Source organism: Citrus sinensis, chromosome 9 (assembly GCF_022201045.2).
Source record: "Citrus sinensis cultivar Valencia sweet orange chromosome 9, DVS_A1.0, whole genome shotgun sequence".
In the NCBI taxonomy this organism is placed as follows: Eukaryota; Viridiplantae; Streptophyta; class Magnoliopsida; order Sapindales; family Rutaceae; genus Citrus; species Citrus sinensis.
This window is the reverse complement of record NC_068564.1, coordinates 33,636,837-33,658,781: the sequence shown is the minus strand read 5'-3', so window position 1 is coordinate 33,658,781 and position 21,945 is coordinate 33,636,837. Positions and strand designations below refer to the sequence as shown.

Below are 21,945 nucleotides of genomic sequence, written 5' to 3'. Positions count from 1 at the left end.
AAAAAATTTAAATAGCAAAAAAAAAAACATAACAAAATGTCGCTACCAATTGAAGACTCAGCGATCTTCGTCGTCTTCGCTAAACAATTGCTGCCCAAATCAATATCATTACTCGTCGTTGGTCGTTGAGCAGCAGAGCAGCAACAGCAGCAATGCGATCCAACAGCAGCATCCGTCACCGACGATGATGGCGATGATGATGTTGAGATCGAGATCTGATTCTAATTTGTTGTTGGTGTTGATGATGATGACGTCGATGACCATTTTAATTATGTTTATTATTATTTTTTATTTTATTTAAAAACAAACTACAAAGTATTAATTATGATAACACTTAATTAAGGACTTTTTAGAAATTTGTAATAATTTTACTCATTTTGATTCTGATTCTAAGACAAAGTAAACAACATTCATATTTTGATTCCTACAGCTGAAGTAAACAATTTATTCTGATTCTTATTCCTCATTTCAATTATAGTTCATTCCTATTCCAATGCATTATGATTCTCGTTTAATAAGTGCACCATCAATGTAATTAATTTCATCAAGAAAAAAAAAAAGCTTAATCTATGTCTATTCAAGGTTAGGTGAGTATATAATCATCTAAAAAAATATAATGTGTATGTATTTTCATAATATAGATTATTTCATTGCGTATGTATTCTGATTGAAGAAATATGTCAAATATAAGAAGAAAATGTTTGTTCATAATTTTTAAAATATGTTTATTATGTAAATTTCTCCATTTCGTCAAATTGCTTCTAAAATCAGGCTAAGGGTTGCTTTTTAGAATAAACCTATATAAGAAGCTACCACACACTTTTTAAATTCCTATGATTATCTTGTTATCTTTATCAAAAAGATAATTACGTATTATCTTTTCATAAAACCCCTAAGTATTACTTTACTACAAGAAATAAAAAATTTGAAGAATGTTATTGCATCAAATTTAATGTGAAAGTAATACATATTATTTTTTATTTTATTTAAATTCATACCTTACGTTATACAGAAATTTTTCATGTTTTATACGTACGAATTCTAGTGTTCGTTGGATTTTAACTAATTGAAGCCGTTGCCACCTAATATAAGTTTGCCTGTTTTGGGAAAAAAGAAAAAAGAAAAAAAAATATTTCCACTCCATATGAATTTCATTCAATCATAGGAATCCCAAACTTGCACCTCATCTCTACAATTACAAGAGCAGTGCTTTAAGCTCTATGTTTAATTAAATAAATATACAACAACGCAAATTCTTCAAATATGATTTCTCTTTGACCAACTCATGATGGCTGCCCTCAAAGTTGCAAATTGCAGCACCCACTAGCGTTACTTGCAGAAGGGCGGGCGCACTCGCACGACGGAAAATAAAATAAAGCAGAATTATTATAAAAAAAGAAAAATGGGGGTTGAAAGGGCATTAACTGTAGGCGAGCGCTGACAACAACTTCAGAGGGCGGGCGCTTTAATTATGCGGTGCCAGGGGTCGGTCAATGTGCATTTAATCAGAATCTTTCACTGCAGTCATTTCTGTGAGCGTGAGGGCTCGCCGCTTACTCTTTTTGGGGCCTGCAAGTTGCTTGAAAAAGTAACCTTTTCTCTCAATGGAAACAGGCAAAGGCAAAACCTAACTGAACTTGCAGAAATATTTACTGCATATCTATCCAATGGGCATTAATCCGACTTTCGGCCGGTTGTATCATTGCCACTGATGTCACGTAAATGCACCAATTACTATTATTATTAGTTAAAATTTTTACAATTTTCGTTTCATGTATCTTTAAAAAATTCGATACTTGTAATTAAAAAAAAAATTAGAAAATATATAAAGACTTTGGCATCAGGTGAGAGTAGGAATTCCGTAAGTTATTAAAGTAAGAGGACAGATTAAAAAAGACAAAAAAAAAATACATTGTATTTTTCATGTAGTGTATTGGATTGTATATTTTTCTTGTTTTTTTAGCTTATATGATAAATATGACACACAACTTGATCATTTATTCAATCCACCCAATACATTATTGATCAAGATATCAAACATGCGCTCAACGGTGTTGTGCAAATTTTTAATATAAATGCACAAATCTTTAGATATAGTGTAGTGGTAATGAAGTCGAACACACATGGATTATTAAAAATTAAAATGTCTAATTTAAATCTATATTAATATTAATCATAACCTAGTTGAACAAATTAAGTTTTAAGATAAATTAAATCAATTAAACTAAGAAAATAATCAAAGTAAAGGAGATTTTAACAAGACAAATGTTACCAAGATTTTAGAATCCACCAATATTCAACTAATAGTTATCTAATTGTTATTAATTTATGTTATCCCATCTATATAACAATTAGACCCAAGTAATTAAATCTTATTTGGGTCCTTTTTTCGCTTCAAGGTATAATATCTAAGCATTATATGTATCATATTGAAAAATAAAGAGTCAAAGAAAATTACATTAATCATGATTTTGCCAAGTAATCTTTTAACTATCAAGAATATATATGATATTGGAGATGAAAAGATAATTATTCAATCAATTATGTGAAACAAGAATAATAATCATTAAAGAACACATGTAATAAATTAATTAAATAAAAAGATAATTATTTAATTAAATAACATTTTATCATATTTTATTGAATAGAGTTTTATCATCAATCTCATTATTTAAAAAAAAAAAAATTAACTAGATATATTTAAATGGAGAGCGACAAGATAAATGGAACCAGCCGTGGGAAATTGGATCTGCAGCTTCTTTTCTCCCACGCCCGTTTGGCTTCTCTCTTGAGTCTCTGCTTTCGCGATTTAATAATTGCATGTCTCAATTGCTTATTTCTTGGCCTTTTTACAATGTCCCTCCACCGCTTGGCTTTTGTCCTAGTTGGATTTGAAATTTTGATTTGTAAAAGCCAAGGAAAGGAAAAGATTGATTTATTTATTTGCTTGCATTATATGATGATTAAAAAAATATCATTTATTTTCTAATAATGAATGAATGTCCATAAATAGTTTTTTAATTAATCAATGCTTGATTGCTTGCCACCTCAAAATTAATCGCATGCATCGTGCTCTCATGTGCAAGACTAGCTATAATGACCCAATAACGCGTCCTGTCTTATTGACTTTTTATAAATCTTATCTATTTAATCTCCAATGCTCTCCAAATTGTACTCCTCGTGCACTTTGTCTCTAATTATTTTTCTGTTGAATAAAATAATTCAACTAACTAAAGTAACTTAATACCTGGTCGAAATAGTGTTTGACGAAAGAAAGGAGAACTCTATACATTTTTCTCCTATTTTCCTCCAATAGAATAAAAGTTTGACAATTATTCCCTCATTCTCTTTCTTACCAAATGCACGCACTAAAATTTCCCTCCTATCTCAGAGTCCACAGAAAACATTCTCCACCAAAATCAATTGATTGAATTGAAAATGACCAAAAACACATTTGTCTTACAAACTTGAGCTCCAAGTGCTTATAAGTCAAAAGCTTGTAAAGAATATGGCCATTATAAATTTGTAATCAAGTTCTTAATTGGTGCTCTACGATCCGTCCCCATCATGTCATTTTATGGAAGTAAAAGTCTTGGGGATTTCTCAATAATGTTGGGGCCATTCATTTTAGCTACAGAGGTTTACTTCATTGAATATTCAAGTAGAAAATCAAACCATAAACGACTAATGAGTTTCTTTATTGTGATGAACTATTTTCCTTGGTCCTTTCTCTGATTTTTTTTTTTTTTTTTTTTTTGTCTATAACTATCTATCTATGTGCATCAAAGTGACATTTTCTGTCACTGAGATATTATATATTTGGCCATATTTTTCAGAAAACATGTCTAGTAAAAAATATACAGCAAAATCTTTTAAAAAATAAATAAGAACTATGAAATTGTAAAAATTTCTTAAAAATTTTTTGTCTTCGTATATTACTAAACATGTACAGTAATCCACTATCAACATGCTGTCATTTAAATGTGAAATAATGCTCTTGAATCGTAAGATTCTTAATTCAACTATGAAATTTTTGTTTAGATTGATTTAACTGCGCTTGATTAGTGAGCCAAAGTAACTACAAATCGCTTTGATAATGTCACACACAATCGAAACAATCTTTGGTTGATGACAAGAATATCAATGTGAAATAATTTTTTCCTTTTTCTTCTCCTGTGGTTAAGAGTCAAAACAATCCTTATCATTTTTATAATATCATCTTAAGTTCTAGGAAAGACATAAACTTCAAAAAGAATTAAAATATAATCACATGCACAGCCACAGATGCATGTGGAATGGGCAACAATTTTATTCCTATAGCATGGGTAATATTCAATGAATTATTATTTTTAATTATTTTGGTAAAACATAGAGCCATGTGCCAATGATCCTATTAATGAACATTGTTTACCAAAATGCATAGATTAAACCAAAAATTTTTAGTGTTATAAAAAAAAAAAACACTAAATTTTGAGCATCAAAGTGTGTTGTTACAAAATTTATGCGAACATCCGCACCTAAACTGCATATATTGATGTTGTACTTTACATAATTTAAATTTTAATCCCAATTGTCCCATAATATATTTTGAAATATTATCTTAACCTTTTTACCACTAAATCAATCATAGCAATAAGCATGAAACAAAACCTCGTGGCCAATCGGGCACTAAAATGAACATGGAACAATGAATTACTGGGTCCACATAAATTGAATTTTTATGCTTCTTACTTTGCTCAACTTTTTTAAGTAGGAATATTTACTATTTATTTATTTATTTCTAAGGAGAAGAGCGATTGAATTAATTAGGGAGTAAAATGGTAAAATCATACAGAAAATCCAAATACCCAAAAAAAAAAAATACATTAATTAAAGTTAGACCTTTATTCACTACAAAATTCTATTAAATGATAATAAAAACAACTTCACCATTAGAGTCCAATGATTGTACAAAAGAAATATTCATTTGATTTTCATAATAGAGAGTATTAGTATAATGGGAGAAGACGCGTCCAAACTTTAATTTCAAGTAACAGACACTTAGATCCCCTCCCAGGGCCGGTTTTAGAGTATTAAGTGTCTTAGGCAATTTTTTTTTTTATGAGATCTTTTTGTATTCAGCAACTTCAATACTTAATAAAATAGAAAGGAGCTGAAAATCCATTTTATTTTTAGTTTTTGAATTTCAACAAATAATCAAGAAGATTCTAAAAAATTTTCAAAAACAAAACCTAAAATTTACCATTAGAAATTTTACAAAAATAAACATATGAATAAATGAGAACACTATTATTCTCAAATAGAATATTTAGAATGGTAGCACATAGAAAGTTGAGATCATGAATTGATGGTTAGATAATGGATATGAACTTTGTATTTCAAGTAACTAATTTTTTTTTTCTTTTTTGAATGAACTAATGCATGTAATAATCTTTATTATAGAGAAGAGAACAAGAAATTTTTCATCTATGATTTTCTAGATTATAAGATTTTTAATAGAAGTTAAAAGGAATACTCATCGTCAAATATTCTAATGTTAAATAATTGAGCTCTTTTAAGAAATTGAAAAAGGTAAAAAAATTTACTTATTTTTATTGGAAAAACTAATAATGAATAAATTAATGGTTAAACAATATTATTAATTATATCTCTTTAACAATAAGATAACCAATTATAGGTTTTATATAAAAAATAATTCTTAATTATAGGATCATTATTAATTAGAGAGATGTCTAATAGGCTTTTCCACCACACATAATTTTTTTAAAAAATCTTTATTAAGTAGATAATTATTAATAAAATACTCAAAAAATGAGATTTTTTTAAAATTTGGAGTCTTAGGTGATTGTTTTATTCATCTATACTTAAAGTCAACCCTCTTTTTAGAAATAACTTTTCATACTCTCATAAGTGACTTTTTGAATTTAGACTATTTAGAGAGACATTTATATAGACAACAAGTTAAGAAGGTAGATAATTTGAATGTCTATTTGTGAAACATTGGGTATTTGTTAATTTTCAGTTTATAAATGATGAAAAATTAGTTGTTTTTAAAATTTAAATAATGTTCATATATATATAACCTAAAATCTTAATAAGATATTGGCTTGGAAAATCGTATAGCCAAACAAAAGAGCCCGAACAATAACAAAGAGCACAAGTTTAGCTAAAGTGTAGACTGCTTGATTACTAACTCCTAAAATATTGATGATACACCCCAAAATTATGCTTTAGTACTACTAAGGATGCGTTTGGAATTGAGGTGCTGTAACTTTTAAGTTACAGTTGTTGTGGAAAAAAACTTTAACTATAAAATAAAAGTTAGTAATATATAATAAATGTAAATTATAAATAATAATTTTGATAAAATTATTAAAAATATAATAGATTTTTCATTATACAAGTGAAAAATTATATCAACATATCTTCTACAGTAACTAATATTTACCGAATACTTTAATGTTATAGCGCCCAACTTAAATTCTAAACAGACTCTGAGTGTACAATAAGTACTAGGCCAACTCAAAATCAACTAAATAACACAAACATGTCTATCATTAGTGCTCATCTCATGTTGTATTGATTTTTTTTTTTAAATGTTGTGGTTAATTTAACCAATTATTTAGCCGACTTTAGACCAGTGTTCTTTGACCAGTCTTTACTGCAGCCAAAATCCCACATAAATGCATGCACCCGCATACGGGATCATTAAAAGTAATTAATCAATTAATTAATTGTTAATTAATCCTAATAGTACTTTTCAAAAAAAAAAATTAATCCTAATAGTAGAGAGATTTCATTAGATTAATTTTCATTTATCTTTTTGTGGGTCTCTCATCTCTGTCTCCCTGATTTGACGCAGTCTTATCCAGCAGCACAACTTCCAGTCAAAATCAAACCCACATTTCCACCGACAATGGGTCCCTCACACTGTTAAGGATCTGACGCCTCATACTTGTCCTTAGGTGGAAAACGACATTGTCGTACGTGACCCAACCACCAATAAATCATGGACACGACCTGAACTCGAACACTCCACTCAACTAATCTCTCATCTTCAACTCTTCGATCATGTGCTGCTTTGTCCCCTTGCTTTTTTGACCCTTTGCACCAAAACCACCAGTCGTTTCGATTCCATTTCACATCTCTCTCTCTCTTTCTATCTCTATCTCTATATATTTACCCATCAGCGATGAGATGATGAAGAGCTTAAAAAAGGGGAGCAAAACAACTTCTCTAGAGAGTGAGAAAGTGATTTTTGAGCAGGAGATCCCATAAAAAGAGAGAAATTGGGAATTTATATAAGGGTTTTTGTGGGTTCGAGTTTGATACCGATGAGGGGTTTGAAGAAACCCTAATTATAGAATTCGTGATCTTAGAGTCTGCAGTGTCCTTTGAAAGAAAGCTAGCTTATGGTTAGTTTTAACATTAATAAAAAAAAAAAAAGTATCCGAAAATGGGTTTATTTTATCTTGTTTTTTGGTTTAATGTTTTCAGATCTGAGTCATAAAAAATGATCCGTGCACTTACTAGCTAGTTTCAATCACAAGGGTGAGCGTAATTTATTATAATGGCTGTAGTTACTTATAATGAATGATGAAGAGGAAGAGGAAACATAACGAGAGAGCTACTGACAGAAGAGAGTGAGCACACGCAGGTAATTGTATTAGAAAATATCTTTGCAGGTGCGTGCTCGCTCCTCTTCTGTCAGCGTCATTTTTGCAAGTGCTTCCTCACAACCCCAGCACGTCGTTACCCCCCCCCCCCCCCTCCCCCCCCCAGCCCTCTTTTGCTCTTCCTTCTATCACAGTATTATATTATATTATATATGTGTTGTTTTTTGGGAAAGTTTTGAAGAAGCTTTAAATAAATGTGGCTGTCGATAAGCGTCGCTGGTAACAAATGAAACAATTTCCGTGATTTCTTTTTACAGGAACATATGAGCTCTTTAGTTATCATTATTATGTTTGTGTACTTCAGAATTTTTTTTTTTTTGGGAACTCACTAACTTTACTTACTTGTTTTGTCTAATAAATTAATATTATTATAAAAATATTAACTAACTTGTTATGGAGCTCAAACCTTGAAAGCGTGACTTTTGATGGTCCTTTTCCTCTTGTTTGAAGATGTGGCTGGCTGCTTGATATGAACGAATGTAGTAGTAGTACTACTTTATGCTTGCTGGTACTGTTCACGATAATCATAACTTAACTGTATTTTTGGATTTTTTATGTTCTTTCTCGTTTTCTGCCGTCGCTTCTCCTTGTCCTTCCCCAAAACTCTCCGCTCCTTCTCTTTTCTTTCTTGCTAGCTCTAAAATCTCATATTTGATATCTGTTTCCTCATAATCCAGTCATGTATGTAGCTTTAATTCGCCCTTGTTGAAAGACAGGTCGGCTAAATATGGCAAGATTTGCTTGTTTCCTCCTCTGGGAAAATTTGGCCATGATTTCCTTGTACAGGTTGGTAATCAGACCTCATTAAGTCTGCTGATTTTTCTCGATTTTTATTTTCTTTCCTTTTTTTATTCCAGATCTTCCTTTTTTTCTTTTTTTCCCTATAACTTGTGCTTTTCCACTTTCATTTATTTATAGTATTAATTTATGTTTTATTTGTTTTCCCGCAGCACTTATTTGTTTGGTTCTGGGGAGCAACAACAGCAAGCAGCTGCTTTTATTCGCTGCAGGTTAATCACTCAGACTCAGGTAGCTTTTTCAAGTGTTGTCTCTCTTTTCTTTCTTTTTTCCTTTTGGTTTATTTTTCTATTTGGCAGCAATATTGCATCTGATTTTATGTGATTCTTTGTTGTTTTGTCATTAATTTAGAAGATAATACGTTTCTATTTGATGGAAAAAAAAATTTAACATTTTTTGGGGTATTTGAATTTGTGGATTCATCAGTAGTTATGGTGTGTTTCAGTTACTTTTAAGGAAGATTAGTTATTCAAGAAATTGATTTAACATAAAAATTACTTGGACATAAAAAGATTTTATGTAGTTGTTACATGTTTTGTGTTCCATTTGCACTAAGTGTTTTGCATTTAAATCCTAAGGAAATATATTCATTCTGGTGCTTTATAAAGGATTTTTGAGCAATTAATATGAAGTTTTTGAGATTTGTTATTAATATATAATGCATATTTCTTTGCACTGATAGTGATTAATGATTATTTATTTTATCATTAATTAATTTTCCATGTAAATTTACCAGACGAAAGAATAATGTTTGGTTTTTGGCCACCAATTATATATGTGATGGACCATAGATCTTGTTTTATACTTTTGCTAGATGTCAATTCTAGAAACATCCAGAAGATTTCTGTGTTCTTTTGAAGGTGGGTTAGATTTCTTTTTCTTTTTTCTTTTTGGTGTTAAGATTCCACCATAAGTAGCTTTTGATTTTGTATTGAAAATACAATATAATTTACTAAAAATTTGCAATTGAAGATCATATCTTTACTGTTATCAAATAACTTTTTCCTTACTGGAAGCCCCAGGAAATATCTCATAGCTTCCATAGAAACATAATAGTCTAGGGCAACTAGAACACGTGTACTAGATACTCGTAGAAGAATTTTGAATTTGAAGATTTTTGTAAGTACTTAGAAGTTTGTTTTATTCTACGCATAAAATGCTTATGCATAAGAATGCCGTCCATCAGCAAGTTTCACCAATATCAAAACAAGACCTTATATCTTGCCACTATCAGCATGGATCAAGAAATTGTAAAGAATCTATGCTTCTACTCCCTTCCACCAACATATTAAATGAAAGCTGTTAGATATAGGTAATTGTCTTCTTTGGTTTCCTGAAGAGATTGTACCACCATTGAGTTAATTAGTATGGGAGGCTATGCCAAATTTTTGTCTCAGTTAAGCAATCATTGAATGTCGTGGCGAATCTATATCTGCTTACATTTAAATAGTTAGTCAAGTCTTTCTTGTTGAATGTCCACAAATCATTCAGAGAACTTCTTTCCTCAAGTAATTTACATTATAGATAGATTAATTAGTGGCTGTATCTAAAGTGCCTTCACTCCCTCAACCATTGCAAAGTTTGTTTATTTTATTTTTATATTATAGATATCTTAGAAACATTTTTCATAAGACGGGTCAGTCATGTTCTAAGATATTTCTTAGATCAGTGCAGGTGTTGGCACGAATTTATCGACACTGTTGAGGTGGTTAGGGCTTAGGAGGTATATGATTCCAGAGCCTAAATCAGTTTTCATATAAATACAGCAAGAAATATAGTAGTAGCCACCTGTTGACCTTTTTTTTATAAATGATTTTAGTTTAAACTAATTTCTAGGACTGATCTGGGGTCTTAATGAAACCCTCAACCAAACTTTGTCTTCTTAAGACTTTCTTTGTACATAATATAATTTGACGTGCTTCCTTTTACTTAAATCAATGTTTGTCTAAGTTTAATTGTGTTTTAAAGTTTATATTACTTATGTCTTATGACCAGCAAGAAGCCTCCTTTGGTAGAATTAGGTGGGGGTTTTACAGCATTTATTATTTAAATCTGGTGGTGGCTTATTTAGAATTCTACAAATAGAGTTTTAAAAGCACCCAATTATTTATTATTTTGCAATATGTTGTTCTTAATTGAAAAGTACTCTGATACTGATCAGTGATGCAATATATTTTGTGAAATGTTGTTCTTGATTTATTTCAAGGTTTGAAATTAGAGTTTTGTGATTGAGTGCTGATTTTTTATTGCCCATGTTTTTATTTATTGTTTGTGTAGCTTGGTGCGAGGCCTAATCTTTAGTGAACATTGAGGCAGTTTGTATCAACAGTTCAACACATTTTGCGATCAGTTGATAATTCAATATTCACTTGTGTAATGGCAGAAAGATGTATTAACTATTCAAAAAAAAGTTTTGTTTTTTATGTCGTCTAGATGAGTTGATCTCTTACCATCAAGTCAGGTGATAGTAAAATCCTAACATAGACTTAAGCCCTAACACAGCCTTCATGTGTATGTCTCTTCATTCACCAAACAATCTTTCTTTCATGAGCTTGAAGAAGCATTGCTTCAATCTTAAATTTGAAGGTCCCTCGTGGCTTCTAAGTCCCATTGTGTTGAATCCAACCCTAACAACCTAGGTTGATAGGGAACTCTTAGTAATAGAAATTGAGATTAGACGCTCCCTTTCTTGTTGCAATGTTGGTTTTAGAATCTAACATGTCCAAAATTTAAAAAGAAGAGCTTGCAGTGGAGATTATATGACATGTTTCACCTAGCCATTTGTGATTGATCATTGGTAAGGCCAATTAGGTATAGAGTATGAAAAGAGTGAAATAGGTGTTTGATTGCCTATCATTTATCTCAACTTGGCTACTTCATACAATGTGATGTTCTATTGTATTAATTTGGCAAAATGGAGCCCGTTAAGTTACATTCAGTTGTAAGTTACTCCTCAGACATGAATAGTAACTGAGTGGTGGGGCCCGTATAATTTGTGTGAGAGGAGTAAGTTACATTTGAATGTAACTTATCATTTGCCTGGCAAAATTATTTTCCAGTTTCACCACAAAGACTAATATTTTGTTCTATCCACATCTGCTGATGCATTAATGCTTGGAACTTCTACAGTTGTGCTTTCTTTCAAAATGTTTTCTCTATATCTTCTGTGGGTTGACTTTTCTTCTTGAAACAATGGTTTTAGATTTATGCTTTTGATTGATTTTTCTATCTTTCTCAAAATTCACATGTTTCTTTGAAATGAGTTTAAAATCAATTTTAGCAAGACTTATGTTTGTGCATTTAGTGACTTCTAAACCGAAGTGCAATACGATACTTGCATTAGATGTAGTGTTGAGTTGTGAAATGTGAAATCATACTTGTATCTCTTAATGATTAATTTTTATTTTTTTATTACCATTTTTAACTCTGATGAATTGCTTGGGATTAGATATCCTGGATTTAATCAATTTTTTTGTCATATTTTGGTATTTTTAAGGGCTCAAGCTGGTATTCTCACTCGATCATGGTTAGCTGAGAGGAAACGATTCTTGTTTCCTTTTGCTTCTTTTCAATATTTATGAATAACTGGAAATGCACATGTAAGAATGAAAAATGGGAGTTGGGGAGAAATTGCACATTTTCCCTTGGACTTGACATAATTGATAATGATTATTTGTATTTGAGCTGATCGCCATATGTTTTGCATGATCAATGTAGTTGATGAGACATGATTTCTTATGCTTCTCGAGAAACATGCAAATAAATCACCATGTCTTTTGTATGATAAATGTAGTTGATGAGACATGATTTCTTATGCTTCTCAAGAAACATAACTCTTGGAGTTTTTCCTGTCAAAAGAATAATGATTGGCATTTCCCTTTTAACTTCTGGGCAGTCTGTTTTTGTGTTGAAAGTGTAGTTAATTTTGTCAGAAAGTTGAATATTACCTTGTTTGTAAATCATCAATGATAATGCAATTGGGCACATTGCATACAGTTAATGTTTGAAATTCATCTTATTCATGGTATAACTGTATTTATTAAATTGATACCAACGAGTTTATTGACCTATTTGCAAGCTTTTACTGGTGACTACAATGGCATTCAGAAAGTAGTGGAGGCTGATGTACATTATCTGTTTTTACTGTTCTTGACTTTTGGCTTTTTAACTTTTCATCGTTTCAGGTACTGAGATTTTTTAGTCTGATTCAAAAGCTTGATTTTCAAGAGATATGATTATGGTTTGTTGATGCTGCATTTAAACATTTAGTGGAATTAATAAAATTGTCTGTTAGCTCTAGCCCTTATAATGTCTCTATCTGTGGCTTTACTGTTTTGTATTAAGAGGATACATCTGCATGCCGTGTGTCTGTACATGCATTATATTATCATGTTTACATATTTTTTATTCAAGATTGCAATCACATTCATAAAATTTCCTGTCAGTCACTTGGCTATTGTAAATTATTAACCTTCATCGAAACATGTTGGTTCCCTAGAATCATTATGGAAGAAGAGATGTTGAGCATTGTTTCAAATGGTGAGACGAATGTGATTCCAGAATTGTCAGATTCAATTAGCAGCACTCCCTTGATTCCTGCAACCAAGCGTTTCAGGCACACAAGTGCAGTCTCAAAGTTCAAAGGTGTGGTACCACAGCAAAATGGGCATTGGGGTGCTCAAATATATGCCAACCACCAACGGATATGGCTTGGGACCTTCAAATCCGAAAAGGATGCTGCTATGGCTTATGATAGTGCTGCAATCAGGCTTAGGAGTGTGGACTCGCATAGAAATTTTCCGTGGACGAAGATCACTATTGAAGAGCCCAACTTTCAAAGTCATTACAGTACTGAAGCAGTGATCAACATGATTAGGGATGGTTCCTATTCATCTAGGTTTGCAGATTTCTTAAGGAGTCATTCTAGAACTCTGGAAGAAGATGTTATTTTCACCCAGATGAGAGCAGGTACCGATGGATGGATGATGTGCAGGCAACTCTTTCAAAAGGAGCTAACACCAAGTGACGTTGGCAAGCTTAATAGACTTGTCATCCCCAAAAAGTATGCTGTCAAGTACTTCCCCCAAATTTCTGAAAGGGTGGAAGAACATGCAGAGAATGACAAGGCAGATGATGTGCAGCTAGATTTCCATGACAAGTCAATGAAGTTGTGGAAGTTTCGCTATTGCTATTGGAAGAGTAGTCAGAGTTTTGTGTTCACAAGAGGGTGGAATCGATTTGTTAAGGAAAACCAATTGAAGGCTAATGATACTATTTGCTTCTACTTGTGTGAGTTGCGAGATATTGCAAAAGGGACTAAGACATTCTGCATGATTGATGCAAACAAAGGTGAAAACGGTGGTGCTTCGGCTGAGGTTTCTGGCCCTTACGTTGATATGAAAGTAGATTTGCAACTCCAACTAGGCCAAAACATTGTTGATGATAAGAAAGAAAACAAAGTTGAAGAAGATGATAATGGCAATGAAATTGAAGCTGCAGAAGAGGTGGAGCTGAAGGTACCAAGTTCCACAAGTGACAGCGAGAGAAAACTCTTCAAGCTCTTTGGTGTGGAAATCTTTTGAGGTATTTTGGTAGATATGGTTGCTTAGGAGTTTGTTTTCTTTAGGTTTTCTGGATTATAGTACAATGCAACGGCTCTAAATTTTCATTTGAGCGAGTTGGAATCTTTTAATGTTTTCTTTTGGTTTCTAGGGCAATGGTTATAGACTAATAGTAACCATTGCCCAGTGGCTCTTAAGTTTTTATATGAGCTATGGGCAAGGGGATGGACTAACAATTTCTGAAGGTTTAGGTTTTTTATCCAGAAACCCGATGCTTTCTGTCTAGGTGTAAACAAGCCTCTTGAATTTAATTAATCATTACCCAGATTATTTTAAATTAATGTCATGTTTATATTGTATGACCAGTTTTGCATATTTTGAACCATCATAAGTGCTAACATGTTTTTCAATATTGTTTATGGCCCCCGTAACACACCCAAGGCTAATTGTGTTTGAAAAATAATAAGATCAAAGCCATTATGAACTTGTATGTCTGATCTTGAATTATTTTGCGCCTTCCTGAAAGCAATGCTTTGAATATTCAAGTTATTCTAATCAAATTTAGAAACGGATTTTCCATTTTTTTCCTTTTCAAAGTGCTACAGGGGTAGTTTTAGATGAACCCGTTCTTTCAATCGCATAATGCGAGAATTCAGCCTGCTGCTCAAGGAAAGCCATACGGATCTTGCTATAAGCCTATAACATTCTCCAGCTACGGCATTCTTTTTTTTCAAGGTCTTTAATACTTAATCACAAGTGCACATACCATAAGTACCCACTTCCACAATTTAACATGAAACTATTGCGTTCTGTCTCACATATTACATATATGTTGATGCACATATCTCCATTATTTATCATCTGCAAAGCGTGAAGTACTAGAAAGGCAGATACATAATACAATTCTGCAGATAAAACTCGTCCCTCTTCATCGCTAGTTATTATACCTAAACTAAAATACCGTTCGTTCTTAACTGTTTCCTAATGGCTTAATTATACTTGAATTAACCCATGGTATAAGAAGGACTTGGCAAATTGATAACAGTGCTTTTGACCTTAGTCATCATGTTGATGCTGTTGGTAACACCTTGTGAGCCAATTCCACTGTCCTTAAAACCCTGTAAACAAACAATTGATTAGATGCAATCAAACAATAGCCTGGAAAGAATAATTGCTAAAAATGGAGTATGATTTACCTGGAAAGGAAAATGATCTGGTCCACGAGCTGGGGCAGAGTTGATCTGGACGGTTCCTGTCTCCATTGCATCGCTGATCAACATTGCTTTGTTAATGTCCTTTGTAAATACACAGCCCTGCATTTCAGCCATGTATACCAATGTTAGAGACTTAACTAGAATATTGAGATGAAATGTCAGAAAGGTGAGGTAGATGTGTATACCTGAAGTCCAAAGTTGCTAGCATTGCAGTGGTGAATACCTTCCTCAACAGAGCCAATCCTGATAACAGGCAGAACCGGTCCGAATGGCTCCTCCCATGCGATCCTCATATCGGGCCTAACATTGTCAAGCAACAAGGGCCAGATGAGGTTGCCTTCTCTCCTGTACTCTTGACAGAATGTTGCTCCTTTCTGTTTGGCATCCATAACCAGCCCTTCAATGAAATTTGCAGATGATTCCGACACAACTGGAGTGATATCACAGCTTTCTTCAGGAGGGCCAACTGTCAGTTTCACCACTTTAGCCTTAACCTTCTCGACCAGGGAATCTGCTACAGATTCCATCACCAAGACAACCTTAACTGCAGTGCATCTTTGACCACTGTTGTAAATGTAAGAAAGAAGAATTAAGACAATTCTGAACTCCAGACCTATACCAAGTAATAAAAGTGATGATCAAAATGTGATGATCAAAATACTAAGTATCTAGCCACCTGTAAGAAAATCCTCCTTTTATTATGTTTGCGGCAACCAAATCAAGGTCAGCATCCTCAAGCACGATACAAGCATCTTTGCCTCCCAACTCCATCTGAAGAGGGATCATTCCAGCCTTCTTAGAGATTGAAATTCCAGTGTCTCCACCAGTGAAGCTGCGTAGAAGAAGCACGCAAGTTGTGGATGAGTAACTACTTCTGAAACAAAAGGATAACAGTAACACACAAAACACAATGTGGGATTACCTTATACAGTTCACTGCAGGATGCATAGTAAGGAAATCACCAATCTCAGAACCTTTCCCGGTGACACAGCTTATAAGGCCTTTAGGAAAACCAGCCAAGTGAAAGCAATGCACCATGTGAAGCGCAGCAACAGCACCCTAAAAGAAGCTTATGGCTGATATTAGAATTATCTAGTTTACTATATGTATACAATACACAATAAATTTTGTAATTCCAACGGCTCAGTTATTCAGAACATCCCACAACAAACAAATTTTGAGAGATATCACTACATTGATCGCATAATTTCAGAAATTTTCAACCATCACCTTATTATTTTCTGTGAAAATCCATGAATAGATATCAGACACACACATTATATTTTTAAAAAAATAAAAAATAAAAAATGAAATAACCTACAGACTGAGCTGACTTATATTTAAAATACCTGAGTAGGAGGCTTAAGCACAAGGGAATTTCCAGCAATCAGTGCAGGAGCAATTTTGGAAACGGCAAGATTGACTGGATAGTTGAATGGTGGAATGGCCAAAACCACACCAAGTGGAATCTGCAGTTTTTGAATGTCTCAGTTATCAGAAACCACCATAAATCTCTTGTTGTTGATTTAAGTCAGGATCTCCCCTTTTTTCTTTCTCTCTGTATAAAAGATTAACCTAAGCTTTTCATATTCTACTTCTGAACACTCAAGATCATTGAAAGAGCACTGGATACACATGACTCTGAATCTACATGGCCACTTTCATAAGATGAATGTTCTTATATTTATATGTTAAAATTTTAATTTCTTTTACATCTCTCTTCTGGGATATCACATGATCACAATAACTTTCGTAGATATATAAATCTACAATAAATTGAAGCGATTTGGCGGACATATTGAGAAGTGAAAAGCAGGAAGAGTCGATGATAATATTAATGCTAAGCCTGTAGAAATGGCCAAAAAATGACAAAAGAAAGAAACTGAAAAAAATTTATAGCAACAGTTGAGAGAATCAAGACAAACTAATGGAGAATGAGGAAGAATAAAAATTTTGGAAACAAAAACGGTTTCAAAAGTTTCGGCATTTAGTAACCCATCTCTTATCTTTAACATATCACAATATCAAACAAATGAATGAACTTTAGCTAGAGTTGTTTATGGGGTTGAATCATCAAATCAAGTTGTACTTCATAATTTTATATTTTTACTCAACCGACTTCGATGAACCATACATGAATCCAATACATGAGTATTGTTAATAGGAAATCAGTTTGCGATGAAAATAAGCTGTAATATTGAAACGTCAACTCTTATAACAAGTTCACAATTTATTATACAGTCGTAAATATGCCACTATAGATCCCTTTATCTCACATTCGACATAGATGTAGATTCGGTATCTTAACCGTTTCTTGTAATGTAAATGTTTTTGTTAAGTCATGTTTATAAAAACTAAATGCAGACAACCGCACAAGGAAATGACTATCAATATTTAATTTTACCATCTCAATTTAGTACCTTTGAAGTGAGACAATACTTAGTCCTCTCATTTCCGGGGAAGCTATCAGACACCAAAAACTTCCCTTCTCCGAGAATCCGAACACCCTCTTCGGCACAATAAGAGACCAAATCTCCAGACCTTATAACCTTCACAGTATCAACAAAATCAAATCAATTTCGATCCTCAATTCATTTCACAAAGTATGCTCATACAGCAGTTTACTAGTTAGTATCGGTACCTCAGTGACAGCATCTTTCGCTGGCTTTGCAATTTCTTTAACCAAACACTCAGCAATGGGGGCCTTGTGCTCTTTGAGAATTGCAGCAGCCTTGTGCAGGAGCTCAGCTCTCTTCCAAAGCGGAGTCTTTGCCCATAATTTTTGTGCAGCTTTTGCTGCTTCCATTACCTTGTTCACCTCCTCTTGTGAACAAGCTGTTTCAAAGCAAATACATGAGAAGAAGGTATGATCAAGCTGTTCCATTACATAAATGTGAACCAAATTAAGCAAAAAATGACAAAACAGCGAAGCAAAATGAGAAACAAAACAAGAATGAAAATAATTTGGCTACCCTGAACTTTGTAGTGAGTTCTGCGAGTAGTGGGGTTGACAATGGGAACGCTTTTGCCAGAATTAGACTTCTTCCATTCGCCATCAGCATAGTACTTGAACACGTCCCCATCTAAAATCTCAGCAAAAATACCATTGCCAGCCATTTCTCACAATGAACCACCCAACAGAGTAAACTAGTTGAAGAAGGTCAACTGAAGACTGAAGATGAGAGTGGGGAGTGTCTGGTGAGAGTTGGTTGTTAGACACATATATATAGGGAAAAGCTGAGCCATACGTGCTTTGTTTGGTTCAGCAGGTGGTTCATAACATGCCAAGTGAGCCAATTGTAGTTGCACCCTTACATTAATTTGCTTCGCTCTACGGTTATAAATTGAAAGTTAGTCGGTCACTTGAGTTGCACATGCTTTATTTCTCTTGTGTCTGCTCTACGTATACAGAACAAAGATTTCTACCATCCCAATCAAAAAAAAAAAAAAAAAAAACACATCAAGGAATATTATTTTGGATAACACATATTTGAACTCCATGATAATTAACAAAGCCAAAAGTTTGATATGCTCACTTATTATTGTCGTTGCCAGCTGCATGCAGGGGCAGAAACAGTAGAAGGCCTGAGTAGGACGACATTGTCTTGTGCGTATTTAAACAAAATGACAAAAGTTGCAAATATTTTTTTTATTACAAAAAGCATTCATATTTACCATACCCAATTTTTCTTGTATTCCCCTTTGTGTTTCTTTTTTATTATTATTATTATTATTATTATTAATTCGCAGACCAAAAGCAACGTTTCAGGGTTATCCTTACTTATGGGCATCTATAGTTTCAGCAATATACATATTCTTATCTCTAACTTTGTTGCGGCGTTTTTCGAAAACCATATCTGCTATAATTTCTTATAAATTGTTGTGCCTATATGTACCTACCCCAGACACAATTTTTTTTTTTTTTTAATTTTCAAAGAATGAAACTGAATGTTATTGAGAAAAAAAGAGAAGAAAGATTGCAAATTCACTCTTTTGAAGCGATACTTATGAAGATCTCAGGCCTTCTCAAGCAAACCTTTCCAAATTGAAATAGAAGAATCATCTCACCAATTTTAAGCGTTAAGGGTTAATTCCAAATTATTTGGACTATCAGACACTAAATCGTCCTCTCTATAACTATAAATATGTGAACTAGTAAACTGTAATTAACAAATTAAGCTCAAATAATTTAATCATCTGATACATATAAGCCGTGACTTTTTTAATATGATACTTGTAAGACAAGTTAAAGCCAACGATGAATCACTCTCCAATCAAATAAAATTTCATCATTTAGTCCTTATAGAGGGCCAACGACAAGTCAACTCTCTAACTAAATAAAATTTCATTATTTATGTAGGCCTTATAGAGGGTCAACGACCACCCTTAAGATTACAGAGGATGAAGTTAAATGGTTTAATATCCATAAGACCGATAATCTCCCTCTCACTGACATAAACACGTGACCATGCTCTAATATCATATGTATCATTTGTTAAGTTTTGAAGGCGTCATTGAAAATTCTCCTACTTCAAAATCCTTGGCTACTAAGTTTTGAAGTAAAGATTGCTCAATACACACACAGTAGTGGCTTGACCTCTGGGCAACTTAGACGGTTGCCTAGGGCCCATCTTTATATGAAGGTCGTACGAGATGATTATTTTGTATATAAAAAGGGAAAACGAATTTAAAAGTCGTTACTATTCATTTAATTTATTATTATTTTATAATTATCTTTTCCTAAATAAACTATCAAATTCCTATAAAGTTTATTTAATGTAGTACTTAGTAGTTTTAATTTCTACAAAACTAATAAATTAATAGTTTCAATCCTACAAATTCTCTATTTCATTGTTAGAATTAATATGTTATATTTCAAAAGTTTTTTATTCATTTTAAACCCCTATAAAAACCCCCACATTTTATTAATTATCCATTAAATTTTTCCTCCAACAATCAAGACATGATATGTTCTTGCTGTTTGAGAGAAAGAAAGAGAGAGAGGGAAAAAAATCATGCTTCCTCTATTTTCCACTCAAGAAGAAAAAGAAAAAATCTAATAGTTTTCTCTATTCTTTATGACTATTGGTCATTACTCAAATCCTCAAACAATTAATATGAACATAAGTTAATTTAAGATTTTATCTTTTTATTATTCTCTTAATTAGTTGTGTTATTTATTTGTTCTTATTTCCTTTTAATATATTCTTTTATTCATCTACTTTTTTGTGTGTGTGCTTGTTTTATCAATTTTGAAATAAAACTATATAAAAAAAACTTTAGAGAATAGAAGAATAGAAAAATTAGTTTAATTTAGAAAAGGAGTTGTAAAAAAGATATAATTTGAGTTAAAAAAAATAAGTGGAAATGTTATAATTGAATTAAAATTTCATGGATTAACAACAGTAGAATAGAATTTTATTTAATAATTTTACATTTTAGAGTGTTTAGAGAATTGATTTTCAATAAATTATATATATATATATATATAATCTTAAATTTTAAGGAGAACTAATTAAAACTATTTGCCTAAGGCCCTAAATATGGTTGAGCCGGCCCTGCACACACACACAAAATCAATGATTTTTAATTGTATTAAAGTTATGGACCAGCTAAAAAAAAAAAAATACAAACTCTAACACATTGTATTTAGTTATAGTTTTAATAGAGTTGGTGTTCAATTTATTACAAAGTCATGTAGTTTAGTAGTATATTTGTATTGATTTTATTAAATTATATGACTTAAAAGCGTGTCCACATTTTAAAAAAAAAAGTGGTTGTATGAAAAAATATATTTGTATGTATATAAATTAGTTATAAATAAAAAAAAAATTGCCAGAATCTTTCCCATGGGCTCTAATATGGTGTAACTCATGATCTGGACCGGATTTCAAAATATACATAAGAAAATAATCTCCTACTAATGCACAACTGTAATTGCACATAATCAGACTTACCCAAAAAAAAAAAAAAAAAAAAAGATTGATTTTACCATCCCTACCTTGAACTATAGAATAATAATTTGTTGAAGTATTGAAAACGAGGCTCTTAAAGATGGTGGTTGATACAAATTAGTTTCCATTCTGGTTTAAAGTTGAACCAAGAGTTCGACGATATCTAATGGAGAGTGGAGAGCCGCAAATACATGTGAGGATGGTAAATCACGATGCATCTTCTTCAAGAGTTCAATGGAGAACCCGCGTTTCAACGAAAATGAAAAGGCAGGAAATGGCCCAACAAGGCAACAAAACAATGTGTTGACCCGAATTGATGGACCATTTCACATCACTTTTACTCTCCCAATACCATGTCCAGTTAAACGGACTATATAATTCATTCGGTAATCAATCCTGTCTCGTGTGGGGCTAATTTTGCTTCAGCCTCTAATGGCCTGATATTATTCAATCCTCACAGTCCCACCAAACTCAATCAAAACTATACCAATAATAGATAAAATAGGAGTAGTAATGGTACGTGTGTTTGAAAATTGAAAATGGTTTTGATGTTTTCAGAAAATACTTTTTTTTTTCTTTTTAATCTCTCTAGCTTATTATATTTTACTGTGATAATAGTAAATGGTTACAATTTTATAAGAATCCTTTGTATAAAAAAAAAAAAAATTAGACGATCAAAATCATATTTTTGATAAAACATGAATGAATTTTAGTTATGCAAAGATTGATATGCACTATCATC

General features: G+C 32.3%; 2 protein-coding genes and 1 non-coding gene across 4 annotated transcripts; 2 read left to right on the top strand and 1 right to left on the bottom strand.

The window, feature by feature from the left end:
• Positions 1-6,915: 6,915 nt before the first annotated feature.
• On the top strand, positions 6,916-14,374 carry LOC112497995 (AP2/ERF and B3 domain-containing transcription factor At1g50680-like). Of its 2 annotated transcripts, none has more exons than XM_025097923.2 (4): positions 6,916-7,415; positions 8,393-8,462; positions 8,627-8,705; positions 12,973-14,374. In XM_025097923.2, the coding sequence occupies exon 4, from the start codon at positions 12,980-12,982 to the stop codon at positions 14,054-14,056; it is 1,077 nt and encodes a 358-aa protein (XP_024953691.2). In that variant the 5' UTR covers positions 6,916-7,415; positions 8,393-8,462; positions 8,627-8,705; positions 12,973-12,979; the 3' UTR covers positions 14,057-14,374. The 2 variants fall into 2 exon arrangements, with proteins under 2 accessions (XP_024953691.2, XP_052290214.1); XM_052434254.1 differs by having other exon boundaries at positions 6,916-8,184.
• Positions 7,620-7,722, top strand: MIR156A (microRNA MIR156a). The gene has a single exon (NR_129300.1). It is a non-coding gene; the product is annotated as a microRNA MIR156a (primary transcript).
• A 424-nt stretch (positions 14,375-14,798) lies between the features above and the next one.
• Positions 14,799-18,464, bottom strand: LOC102577940 (NADP-dependent glyceraldehyde-3-phosphate dehydrogenase). The gene is made up of 9 exons (XM_006473913.4): positions 18,222-18,464; positions 17,891-18,084; positions 17,670-17,798; positions 16,599-16,718; positions 16,172-16,308; positions 15,926-16,081; positions 15,435-15,813; positions 15,232-15,348; positions 14,799-15,153 (listed from the first exon to the last, which is right to left on the bottom strand). The coding sequence occupies exons 1-9, from the start codon at positions 18,364-18,366 to the stop codon at positions 15,040-15,042; spliced, it is 1,491 nt and encodes a 496-aa protein (XP_006473976.2). The 5' UTR covers positions 18,367-18,464; the 3' UTR covers positions 14,799-15,039.
• Between the last annotated feature and the right edge of the window lie 3,481 nt (positions 18,465-21,945).

What these genes read in the sequence shown, in the direction of transcription:
- LOC102577940 (XM_006473913.4), bottom strand. Translation starts at nt 18,366, where the DNA reads ATGGCTGGCAATGGTATTTTTGCTGAGATTTTAGATGGGGACGTGTTC. An exon ending in AAAGGAGGATTTTCTTACAG is followed by an intron (nt 15,814 to 15,925) that starts GTGGCTAGATAC and finishes CATTTACAACAG; the next exon opens with TGGTCAAAGATGCACTGCAG. An exon ending in CAGATCATTTTCCTTTCCAG is followed by an intron (nt 15,154 to 15,231) that starts GTAAATCATACT and finishes GTTTGTTTACAG; the next exon opens with GGTTTTAAGGACAGTGGAAT.
- LOC112497995 (XM_025097923.2), top strand. Translation starts at nt 12,980, where the DNA reads ATGGAAGAAGAGATGTTGAGCATTGTTTCAAATGGTGAGACGAATGTG.